Raw genomic sequence first — 12,857 nt, 5'->3', positions numbered from 1 at the left:
CATTTTAATCCACGCTGAACTACCGCGGCTCTATAAAGCCTGTTCCATGTTCTGCAGGGGGCTTGCTTGCTATTCGTGTCAGTATGAAATGGGGTATGTGTGCTGTGAGGAAAGTACAGTGCCTTCGGAAAGTATTCAGACCCCTTGACTTTTCCCACATTTTTACGTTACAGCTTTATTCTAAAATTGTATTTAACTGAATTTAATCAATCTACACAAAATACCCCATAATTACACAGCAAAAAGTTTTGAAATTTGCGTTAATTTATTCCAAATAAACTGAAATATCACATTTACATAAGTATTCAGACCCTCTACTCAGTACTTTGTTGAAGCACCTTTGGCAATGATTACAGCTTCGCGTCTTCTTGGGTATGACGCTACAAGCTTGGCACACCTGTATTTGGGGAGTTTCTCCCATTTATTCTCTGCAGATCCTCTCAAGATCTGTCAGGTTGGATGGGGAGCGTTGCTGCACAGCTATTTTCAGATGTCTCTAGAGATGTTTGATCGGTTTCAAGTCCGGACTTTGGCTGGGCCACTGAAGGACTTGGCTGTGTGCTTAGGGTCGTTGTCCTGTTGGAAGGTGAACCTTCACCCCAGTCTGAGGTCCTGAGCGCTGTGGAGCAGGTTTTCATCAAGGATCTCTCTGTACTTTGCTCCGTTCATCTTTGCCTCAATCCTGACTAGTCTCCCAGTCCCTGCCACTGAAAAACATCCCCACAGCATGATGCTGCCACCAGCATGCTTCACCGTAGGGATGGTGCCAGGTTTCCTCCAGATGTAGCGCTTGGTATTCAGGCCAAAGAGTTCAATCTAGGTTTCATCAGACTAGAGAATGTTGTTTCTCATGTTCTGAGAGTCATTTAGGTGCCTTTTGGCAAACTCCCAGCTGGCTGTCATGTGCCTTTTTACTGAGGAGTGGCTTCCGTCTGGCCACTCTACTATAAAAGCCTAACTGGTGGAGTGCTGCAGAGATGGGAGAACATTCCAGAAGGACAACCATCTCCACAGAGGAACTCTGGAGCCCTGTCAGAGTGACCATCAGGTTCTTGGTCACCTCTCTGACCAAGGTCCTTCTCTCCCGATAGCTCAGTTGGATCGGGCGGCCAGCTCTAGGAAAGGTCTTAGTGGTTCCACACTTCTTCTGTTTAAGCATGATGGAGGCCACTGTGTTCTTAGGGATCTTCAACGCTGCAGAAATGTTTTGGTACCCTTCCCCAGATCTGTGGATCGACACAAGCCTGTCTCGGAGCTCTACAGACAATTCCTTCGACCTCATGGCTTGGTTTATACTCTGACATGCACTGTCAACTGTGGGACCTTATACAGACAGGTATGTGCCTTTGCAAATCATGTCCAATCAATTGAATTTACCACAGGTGGACTCCAAGTTGTAGAAACATCTCAAGGATGATCAATGGAAACAGGATGCACCTGAGCTCAATTTCGAGTCTTATACAACTGATCTGAAAACTTATGTAAATAAGGTATTTTTTATGTTTATTTTTGTAATTTGCGAAAATTTCTTAAACCCTGTTTTTGTTTTGTCATTATGGGATATTGTGTGGAGATTGCTGAGGAAAAACGATTGAATTAGTTTTAGAATAAGGCTGTAACGTAACAAAATGTGGAAAAAGTCAAGGGGTGTGAGTACTTTACACTGTGTTTGACAAGTAGTGTGTGAACTGTTGGGGTGTGTGCGTTGCGTGTGAGTGCAGCATATGAGTGAGTGAGTGTGTGTGTGTTCTGTGTCCATGTGTGTCTGTTACACCTGTGTGGGTGATACATCTGCATCTGTGTGTGTCAGCTCCCTGGTTTCCCCTCCTGTCAGACGGGGGAGTTTCCCTCATGCTGCTGATAGTATCGCTGGGCGCAGGCAATGCCGTGTTTCAGTTGCTGTTCTCAGTAATCACCCCGGCCCATGCTCCATCACGCCCCCTGACAAGGCGGTTGACGTCCCCATCCCCTCTCCTGCTGGGATTGTTGAAGCCCAGCCCTTCCGGAAGGATGTCCAGGGAAAGTCAATAACGTCTGGCTTAAACATAGCCTCCCTTCCTCCCACCACCAGCCACCTGATCACAGAGCCAAACTGATAAATCCCTTAACAGTGAAGTCATAAGTTAACTCAAGTTATGTTTTTGTCCCTCTGTTGATCCTCCTGATGTCTTGTCTTTCTCTCTCCGTCCCTCCATCTCTCCCTCTCCACCCCTGATGCTTGCTGTGGTCGTCCTTTAGGATTATGCGTATAACCAGGTACGTTGGAAGCTTGACTTCTTCACTGAGTGTGGCGGTGTATGTTAAAGGCCCAATGCAGACGTTTTATATCGATATCAAGTCATTTCTGGGTAACAATTAAGTACCTTACTGTAATTGTTTTCTATTAAAATGGGCGCAAAAGCTTTTTTAGCAAAGAACTATTTCTCAATCAAGAATTTTGCTAGGGTTGTCTGTGAGTGGGGAGGGGAAAAACCCGAAAACGTATGAAAACCTGCTGATTAGAAGATCCATTGTAGATTGTGTTTTCAACCATCGACAGGAAATAACACTGACAAAATGTTTCATCAGCTGTTGTACGACACAGGGGGGAAGAAATCTACGCATGTCTCTTACACGCTCACATCCGCTGCCCGTTTGACCTAGATACTTGAAACTTTGTGTCTAGGTGTCTTTCCTCATGCCGAACAAATTTGCCTCAAGGACCCGTAAGGTCCGCCAGGATGGATTTTGAGAGGACTTGGCTAAAGCGCCAACAAACTGGACCGTCAGGCTATGTTGTGTATACCAGACAAAAGCAGTGTCTTTGTGTCTACGCCTGGCCCTAATTGATGAGTATCCCTATGACGTGCTGTTGACATTGACTGCCATTGATCCAGAAATATCACCCTCCTCCAGGCCATCCCCCTGGAGACCTGGGGTGCATTACTAGCATGATGCACCATGGGATTTAATATACGGATGCTGACGAATGAACGGAAGGATGACTCCGTTGCCCCACTTTATTAGGACATCAATTGCCTACTTGCCTTACTCAATTACACACACACACACACACACACACACACACACACACACACACACACACACACACACACACACACACACACACACACACACACACACACACACACACACACACACACACACACACACACACACACACACACACACACACACACACACAATGCCTTAAAAGGACACATCACCTCACTTGGCCTTCAGAATTATGTACTAAGTGCTTTCCTAGCCAAGACACTATTACATGGATCATTACGTTTCTACGAAACCTGGTCTACCCGGTAACTGACCCATGAATGTCTCAACTTGGCCTGAATAGAATGACTAGGCTGCATTCATGTTGGAGAGAGATGATCACTCGTCTGCACGTCTCTGCTTTGTCTTGGCGCATGACACCCAGCTAGTAGCAGAAGCAGGTCGCTAGGCTAGTCAACGGTCTGCGGTATTTCACTTCCTGTCAGTCTGCAAGACGTCTGCTGCAGGCTGTGCCTCTCTTCCTCTTACCCTTCCTGTCCTCTAACCTCTCCGGCACCAGCACCTCCACCAGTCACGTAGCTAGCGTGAGCATCTACGTGGGTGGAAACACACGTAGGCTAATGGAACGCAGCCTAGCTTTAGCGTAGCTTCAACGCTAGTCGCTCGTTGGTTAGTGACTAATCCTCAGGTCTCAGCGGATATTGTATCTCTGTGTATTTCGGTCTCACGATCATCACAGAGTCTGAGGTGTTCAGCCATTAGAGATGAGTCAGTGCGCTGCTGGCTGGGTTGCATTACATAGAGGGCTGTCAGTCTGTACCCTGATCCCAGTGCTAATTTACACGTCAGCTCCACATCTCCGCCGGGCTCTGTAGATACTGTAGGTCATGATGACATTGGGATGTGTCTCATGGTGTCGTGCTGCAAATGGCTGCTCGCTGACTTGTTGTCACAGAGACCCTCGTGTCATCTTTTAGAGGTGAGCTTGATGTTCTTTGTCTTGTCCCCCCCTACTCTCCGCGACCTTGTCTGGGATGTGACGTGATGTGGCACACGTCCACTTCGCTCCATCTCTCCATCTAGCGCTATCCCGTCTCGTCCTATCAAAATGCACATTTAACCCCAGAGCGGCAGGGGTCGTAGTGTGCCCCTCTGTCAGAGCCAAATAGCCCCTGGGGTGAGGGATAGAGCAGGGATGTTGGCCAGTGGTGAGGGGGGAGGTGAGATGAGGAAGGGGGAGAGGGGTTTGGGAGCAGAGGAGACCTCTGGGGGTTTTCACTTCCATGCTTCCCCCCTTTACTGAGGCCTGAGGCTGCTGGGTGATTTATCATGTCTTTCCCCTCTGGAACCAGCCCCCCTCCACCCAGCCACCACCCCTCAGCCTCCCAGCCCCAGCAAAAACACACACACACACACACACACACACACACACACACACACACACACACACACACACACACACACACACACACACACACACACACACACACACACACACACACACACACACACACACACACACACACCAGCCTGAGCTGATGTACCATTATACAAACACTACAAGGCTTTTAACAACGCTGTAATTAACTGCTCTGATATTCCATAATAAGAGCACAGCAGCTGTAGCAACAACACTGTAAAACACTGTTATCAGGCCAGGCACTTTGACTACCGGTATATACAAGTGAAAGCCCTGGAGATAGTGTGCCATGTGAAACCGGTGAGAAGCAGTGGGAACAAGCAGACCAGGGCAGGTGGATCTGGGACCTGAGAAGATACCGCAGGCTACGATCCAGGCCAGACCTACATCTAAATGTTAACGTCATTCCTTCTGTGCTGCTTGTACCGCTGCTGCCTGCCGCTGCCTCTGGAGCTAATTTTAGTGATTACATCATCGTAGCTAAGATGACAGCCTTGCTGAACCCCCCCCCCCCCCCCCCTCCAGGGAAAGGCTCTTATTTTCATTGTACTTGGAGTGCTATGGAGCCGGACTGTTCTGCTCAAGCCAGGCAAGCACTTTACCATGGGGCTTCGGGGATCACCAGTCCAAGACATGCACCCTCACACGCAGGCAACACATTCCCTCCAGGCCTCCTCCCCTCTCTTTCCCCTCTCTCTCCTATCCTTCTCTCGTTGCTCTCTCCTCTCTCCTCTTCCCCTCTCACTGCCCCCTCACCTTCTCTTTTCTTCCCTCTCCCCCTCTCTTTTCTTACCTCTCCTCCCCGCTCTCTTCCATCTCCGCTCTCTTCCATCTCCGCTCTCCTTCCATCTCCGCTCTCCTTCCCTCTCCGCTCTCCTTCCCTCTCCGCTCTCCTTCCCTCTCCGCTCTCCTTCCCTCCCCGCTCTCCTTCCCTCTCCGCTTTCTTCCCTCTCCGCTCTCTTCCCACTTCCTTCTCCTCTTCCCTCTCTTCCTTCTCCCCCCTCTCTCCCCTCTATTCCGTCTCCCCCCGTCTCTTCCCTCTCCTCCCCCCCTCTCTTCCCTCTCATCTCCCCACTCTCCCTACAGGGACTGGGTGGGAAGGGAAGGCCCTGTTAAAAGGCAGGAATTCCTGTCCTGCAGGAGAGAAGTGGGCTCCGAGCCGGAGACCTGTACTCAGTACAGTACACCATACCACAGCACAGCGGTCTGCTGGAGCACTTTGTGTGGGTAGTGGAGCAGGAAAGCATTGTGACGGCCAAGTACAAGATGATGGCGCCTTCATCAGCTATTCATATGGCCAAAGGGGCTTGCCTGTTTAATCCGAGGGAGTATTGGTGGTCTGGACCAATGTTCCCTCTAAGCTCCTCCAGGACTGCCACGCAGAAGAAATGCCAGGCCGTGCACAGACGCAAGACATTGAACTTGGCTGAGTCCCACCCCCCCATTAGTTTGCACTGTATAGATCAACGTTTTCTCTGTGATCGAATCAACATTATATCAGCGCCTTTTCAATGCAACAAACCAACACAAATCTAACTTTGCAAGACTGAGACTGTGATTTTGATGTAGGCAGAGACGGCATACAATGGAGTAGAATTCTATTGGCGGGGTAGCCCATGAGCGGTCTTTCTGTTCAGAGCCGTGTGTGTGCACATTTGTTGATATTCTTTGCTAGTTAGCAAGTTATTAGCCCAGTTATAGATAAGTATAGGTCAGCAATGGGGAGTTACTGCTTCCTACAATGTGTAGGCTACATTTCAAGCTGTCTTTGAAAAGCCAGTCAGGTAAAAAGCGTATGTATTAATTAAAGGGGCACTGTTGTATTTTGAGACAGTCTTGAATATTCAAATAAGCCAATATGCAGAGTGATAGCCTACATTGTATAATTCTCTGTAGGGTAATAATAAGAGATTTTATTTTGTAAAGTGGTTTGTTGCATCATTCAACACAACAAAATACAATTTACAGTCACCTATTTGGCCCATGTTGTTACAGACCAAGTAAAAAATCATGAATTCATGTCAAGCCCTTCATAATGTCAAAACGGGCCTCCCGAGTGGCGCAGTGGTCTAAGGCTCTGCAGTGCTTGAGGCATCACTACAGATCCGGGTTTGATCCCGGGGTGTGTCGCAACCAGCCGCGACCGGGAGACCCAGGGGCAGTGCACAATTGTCCCAGCGTCGTCCGGGTTAGGGGGAGGGTTTGGCCGGCCGGTCCTTGTCCCATCGCGCTCTAGCGACTCCTGTGGCGGGCCGGGCACAGTGCACGCTGACACAGTCGCCAGTTGTACGGTGCTTCTTCCGACACATTGGTGCGCCTGGCTTCCAGGTTAAGCAAGCAGTGTGTCAAGAAGCTTCGGAGGACGCACGGCTCTCGACCTTTGCCTCTCCCGAGTCCGTAGATACCACGAAATTGGGGAGAAAAACCCTAATAATAATAATAATAATAATAATAATGAAGTCTTATGCAATGTAGACCTGCATTGACCACCACATACAGGCTACTGTAAGCTATTTCCATGTGAAATGTTCTGGGATTTGCTCCATTGGTTTTGTTGGTAGGTCTACATTATGCAGAAATAACCACAATGGCCTATTGGCTACTGGCTAAAATTGTAAGGGTACGGCCTCACTGTAAACGCGCGCTGGAAGTTTGCACAAAATTCTCACAACGTTCAAGTTTCCGCTCACAAGACCAAACATTTGCTCAGTACCCCAAATAATTTGAGGGACTGTGGTCTGGACTCTCAAGCGTGGGATTATTTTGTATAATACGGATTCTATAAAGAGCTGTAGACCAAAGGCATGTTTCATTTTACTGGTCTAAGCTCTTAAAAAAAATAAAAATGTGTAACACCAATTATTAAAATAGCAACTTTCTGCGTTCACTGTTGCAGGAGGTATTTGGTAGGGGAAGATTAGTTGGGGAGAACCAATTGTATTCATCATTTTTTTGTTGTTGTTGCATTTAATGAAATAGGCAGTGGTCCAAAATATATGCAAGTGGCTGGTGAAGAAAGAAAAAAACCTTATCTGTATGGAAGTTGTACAGCTTTTCACAGAACTCAGCATTCTGCTTTGCTGGCCATTTATTTTTAACAGGCTGGAGGGGCTTTCGGCAGCTCACACATTCTAATTTTCCGCACACAACTGATTAGCTGTGAATGTAAGCCCGGTGCCCCACACACACACGCGGCACTTTTGTCTGTGATAGCATACCCAACATAGCTTGATGGTCAGACACAGACACAGACACAGACACAGACACAGACACAGACACAGACACAGACACAGACACAGACACAGACAGACAGACAGACAGACAGACAGACAGACAGACAGACAGACAGACAGACAGACAGACAGACAGACACAGACAGACGCGGCCTAGCGTGTGTGTGTTATTGTTCAGTGTTCACTGAGCCTTGCTATGGCTCAGGGATATCGAAGGATCCCGTCTCGCCACTGTCATTCTCCTGAGCACTGCAGGGACAATGAGTCCCATGGGAGAAATCCCAACACACACACACATTCTCTATACATTACAATTAGAGTCACAATCTTGTTCATCAGAGCAGGGATGGCCATTGTACAATATATACAGTTGAAGTTGGAAGTTTACATACACTTCGGATGGAGTCATTAAAACTAGTTTTTCCAACCACTCCACACATTTCTTGTGAACAAACTATAGTTTTGGCAAGTCGGTTAGGACATCTACACAAGTAATTTTTACAACAATTGTTTACAGACAGATTATTTATCTTATAATTCACTGTATCACAATTCCAGTGGGTCAGCAGTTTGCAAACACTATGTTGACTGTGCCTTTAAACAGCTTGGAATATTCCAGAAAAGGATGTCATGGCTTTAGAAGCTTCTGATAGGCTAATTGACATCATTTGAGTCAATTGGGGGTGGACCTGTGGATGTATTTCAAGGCCTACCTTCAAACTCAGTGCGTCTTTGCTTGACATCATGGGAAAATCAAAATAAATCAGCCAAGACCTCAGGAAATACATTTGTAGACCTCCACAAGTCTGGTTCATCCTTGGGAGCAATTTCCAAATGCCTGAAGGTACCACGCTCATCTGTACAAACAATAGTACCCAAGTATTAACACCATGGGACCATGCAGCCGTCATACCGCTCAGGAAGGAGACGCGTTCTGTCTCCTAGAGATGAACGTACTTTGGTGTGAAAAGTGCAAATCAATCCCAGAACAACAGCAAAGGACCTTGTGAAGATGCTGGAGGAAACAGGTACAAAAGTATCTATATCCACAGTAAAACGATTCCTATATCGACATAACCTGAAAGGCCGCTCAGCAAGGAGAAGCCACTGCTCCAAAACCACCATCAAAAGCCAGAATACGGTTTGCAACTGCACATGGGGACAAAGATTGTACTTTTTGGAGAAATGTCCTCTGGTCTGATGAAACAAAAATATAACTGTTTGGCCTAACCATCTGTTAGATTTGGTGGAAAATGAGGGAGGCAGCATCATGTTGTGGGGGTGCTTTGCTGCAGGAGGGACTGGTGCACTTCACCTAATTTTCCTTCCTCAAGATGCCATCTATTTTGTGGATTTATTGAAGCAACATCTAAAGATATCAGTCAGGAAGTTAAAGCTTGTTCACAAATGGGTCTTCCAAATGGACAATGACCCCAAGCATACTTCTAAAGTTGTGGCAAAATGGCTTAAGGACAACAAAATCAAGGTATTTTAGTGGCCAACACAAAGCCCTGACTTCATTTCTATAGAAAATTTGTGGGCAGAACTGAAAAATCGTGTGCGAGCAAGGAGGCCTACAAACCTGACTCAGTTACACCAGCTCTGTCAGGAGGAATGGGCCAAAATTCACCCAACTTATTGTGGGAAGCTTTTGGAAGGCATCCCAAAACGTTTGACCCAAGTTAACCAATTTAAAGGCAATGCTACCAAATACTAATTGACTGCATGTAAACGTCTGACCCACTGGGAATGTGATGAAAGAAATAAAAGCTGAAGTAAATCATTCCTTCTACTATTATTCCTTCTACTATTACTATTATTTCACATTCTTAAAATAAAGTGGATATCCTAAATGTCCTAGGATTAAATGTCAGGAATTGTAAATAACTGACTTTAAATGTACTTGGCTAACTTCCGACTTCAACTGCATATAGCTTCCTTCATGTTTCTCAATACATGTTCACAAGCAGCGCTGTTGCAGCTGGAGACCAGTTGTTTGACTGAAGTCCCCTGATGACTGGCCTGTGGAATGATGCAATCGTGTCTCCTTGGGGCTGCCTGCCTGCGTTGGCAGTTTTAGATCATGGACATGTTGGTATTGTTCATTATCTTGCTAGGCTTAGGCCTATCTGTTCAAATTACTCTCTCTTACACACACACACACACACACACACAGGATGTACATCCTGCCTGAACTCTCTCTCTCTGCCGCCTTGACTGCCTCAGAATCAGAGAAAAGGCTGTGAAATGGTGTTGGTCAGTAGAGCAGTTAGTAGATGCAACTGATGACTGTGTTTGTGGTGGGGGGGTTTGGAAGGATTTGCATGAAAAGGCACTCCTCAAGGTTCCTCTGTGACTGTTTGAGAAGGAATTCAGTGATTAGCAGAATGCCTCCCTTTGTTTTTGTGTTTTGAGTCGTGGATGGTAAAACAGGCTTTGCTGAGGTGTGTTTGTGCCTCCTATAAAAAAAATAAAAAAAGGAGGGGAGAGCCCCCACACAATTCTGAACGAGGCTGCAGCTGGCTTTCACCGTCACACACGCTCCCGCTCGCTGTCTCCCTCCCTCCCCTCCTTCGTCTACCAACCTCTAATCAATTACATGAAAGGTCATTTTATTCATGCTGAGGGGCTGGGGTCAGGTAGGAGTGGGTGTGGAGGGAGAGATCCCCAAGAAAAATATCTCTCCTCTTTACGAACAGCGCTCCCAGAAAGGCTCTATGTGCTGGCCTCCTATTGGCTGCTCTCTAAAAGAATGATGTCATCCTTTAGCAGCACGCGGTAGCGCGCGGAGCGGGGAAACGGTCTTGAGTTATTCCTCTCTTCAGCACAGTGGTGCAGGGAGAGAAGACTTTACGACATGGACACATTTACTCGACAGCAGACTGAAGTAGAGAACCTAATGATTTACAAAGTTTCACATCCTCCTCCCTCACCGCCGGCTGCATTCTGCATCTCTCCATAAGGGAGAGTAGTGGTTGTATAGGTTTGGGTTTCTTTGTTACAGCGAAAGGGTTTAGTACTCTTCCTTTTAGTAGTACACATTTTTGCATATCTCGCTTTGGTACCGCAGTCTCTGGCCCAGGTGTAATTCAGTGTGCTTCACATTGCAACTGGGATAATGCGCCTGCGCTGCAAAATCAAAGCCATTTACTCTATTTCAAGTCCTATTTCACAACCAGGCCGTTGATTTGGGGCGTTTGTGAAAGGCAAGGCATTAGCATATTTCCCAAGCAGACGCGTGCTGTGTGCTGCCGCCCTCTGTTCTGGGTTCAGATAACGTGCTGTGATTTATGTTTTTTTTTCTTTTTCCCCTTAGTTATTTCGCCATTTATTTAAAGGAGTGGAGGTGGCTGAATGCACAAGGCTTTATGTTGCTGCCTGATCAATAAAGATGCTCCCGCTCCTCTTCTTTCTGGTCTCCCTCTCTCAGTTCTCTCCCTCTGTCCCTCTCTCCGCTCCCAGCCAATCGGTCTAATGCAGTTTCCCCCTGGCACTCGCTCTCTCCTCCTCTTCCTCCCCCCATCTATCCCTCCTCCCATCCCTCTCCCTGCCCAGGTGATGTCATTCTTTTTTAGCCGGGCTCCCCTCCCCCCTCCCTCCCTCCGCCTATTAGCTGTTGTCTCTTTGCGGTGGACCGTCAAATCGATGGGAGGTTCTCGTGGAGGGGGGGGGGGGGGGGGGGGCAGTGCGCTAACCTGGGTCTGTGCACTCTGAGTTGGGGAACGGGAGCAGGCGGTCTGGCCCCTCTGGAGACGGACGGGCGCGCGCGCACACACACACACACACGTGCTGTCGGAGCGCTCTAGACAGAGAGAGCTAGAGAGGGAGGAAGAGAGCTGCAGTGAGCCAGGCGGTGTGAGGAGGGAAATACACAGATGAGTGCATGCTGACTGACTGGAAGTCCTGCTAGTGGTCTCTCTCTCTCTCTGGGACTATTGACTAGTGACAGCACCGCTGGCGCAGCCCTGGAGAACAGGCTGTCTGTCAGCCATAGTTACAAACAGGTTGAAAAGATGGAAAGAAAACTACCAGGGACTTTAAATGACTTTTCCTCAACCCTCTGACTTCTCTCTAAGGATCCTCCTGTCTGCAGTTTTACAACACGACTGAACTTGAGCAAGTTTGCAGGATCGCTGATCGTTGAGGCTGTGGCCATGCAACCAGCTATGTCTTTGGGATTTAATGCATTTAGCCCTCTGGAGATGTCGAATGGCTAATTGTTTCTGAGTCCAGCTTTTTAAATACATTTCTTAATTTGAATGTAGAGGGTCGCTAGTGATCCTCTAAATGCCTCTCTCGCCATTGGCATTGGCTTCCCTCTTGATTGACGTGTGACAGTCACTGCCAGAACCTGAATGAACAATAGCAAACTGACAACTAACGCCCGAGGACATTTGGACAACGTTGAGGATTGGATTTCCTTTCGCCCCTTCGAAAGAAGCCTCAGTCTTTTCGGCGTCTGCTTTCTTTTCCTTCTTTTCCTTTTCCCCCCTGTCTGTTGGTGTCGAAAGGGGAAACTTTGCCTCCCTGCTCTCGCTCTGAACATGGCTTTCCTTGTCCGTTGCTATGCCAACTGCTTGCAGCCGTGGTCCTCCAAAGTAAGCGATGTCGTAATCCCTTCTGTGGCCAGCGCACTCTGCTGGGTTAGGATGCTGTGTGTGTGATGCTCTGCGTTTAGGTGTGAACTGTACAGCCCTCAATCAACCGCTGCTTTTATCATTTATTCATGCATGCTTTGCTGTAAATTCAAATGCATTATTTAGATTATGGGCGTGTATTTATTAATTGGACATTCAGATTTCACAATGCGTTCTGCTAAAAAAAAAAATACCGAATGACAGGTTTGTGTGGTAGAGCCCATGTCCTATTTTGAATGGTGTGAATGATGAAATGAGTCTTTACGCTATGCATGATGAGGTTGAATTTGGAATGCACAGCATGAAAGGTAAATGCGAGTGAGTGTCTATGGCTCTGTCACTATGCTGGTTGGGCTCTTCTGGGCTGGTTGATTCTCTTCTTACTTGACTGTCTGACAACATTTTGCCCACCTGAGCTGCAGGACCGGTGGCTGTCTGTCTCTCTCCTGTGCTAAGGTGTCCATCCATCCAGCCTGAGGGCCAAGAAGCCCCCTAATCACAGGTTACTCAGGCGTCCTGGCAGACAACTGACAGTAAAATCACAGTGTCGCCAAGGGACCAGACATCTTGGTG

The 12,857-nt window shown here is 47.5% G+C and overlaps 1 protein-coding gene across 12 annotated transcripts in view; it reads left to right on the top strand.

Annotated features, from left to right (window-relative positions):
• The window catches only part of LOC129820886 (rap guanine nucleotide exchange factor 6-like), a 134,223-nt gene that overhangs the window by 57,537 nt on the left and 63,829 nt on the right, over positions 1–12,857 (top strand). For 10 of the 12 annotated variants that reach the window (XM_055878029.1, XM_055878003.1, XM_055878019.1 and 7 more), the window contains one exon: positions 2,239–2,256. The exons of 1 other annotated variant lie outside the window; for it this stretch is intronic. In XM_055878029.1, coding sequence (XP_055734004.1) covers positions 2,239–2,256 — 18 coding nt within the window. Of the gene's footprint in view, positions 1–2,238; positions 2,257–11,353; positions 12,246–12,857 lie in introns of those variants that run through there. One more of the 12 variants, XM_055878036.1, reaches the window with a different exon arrangement.

This window comes from Salvelinus fontinalis, chromosome 2 (genome assembly GCF_029448725.1).
Source record: "Salvelinus fontinalis isolate EN_2023a chromosome 2, ASM2944872v1, whole genome shotgun sequence".
In the NCBI taxonomy this organism is placed as follows: domain Eukaryota; kingdom Metazoa; phylum Chordata; class Actinopteri; order Salmoniformes; family Salmonidae; genus Salvelinus; species Salvelinus fontinalis.
Note: the sequence above shows the minus strand (reverse complement) of the source record. Positions and strands in the feature narration are given on the sequence as shown.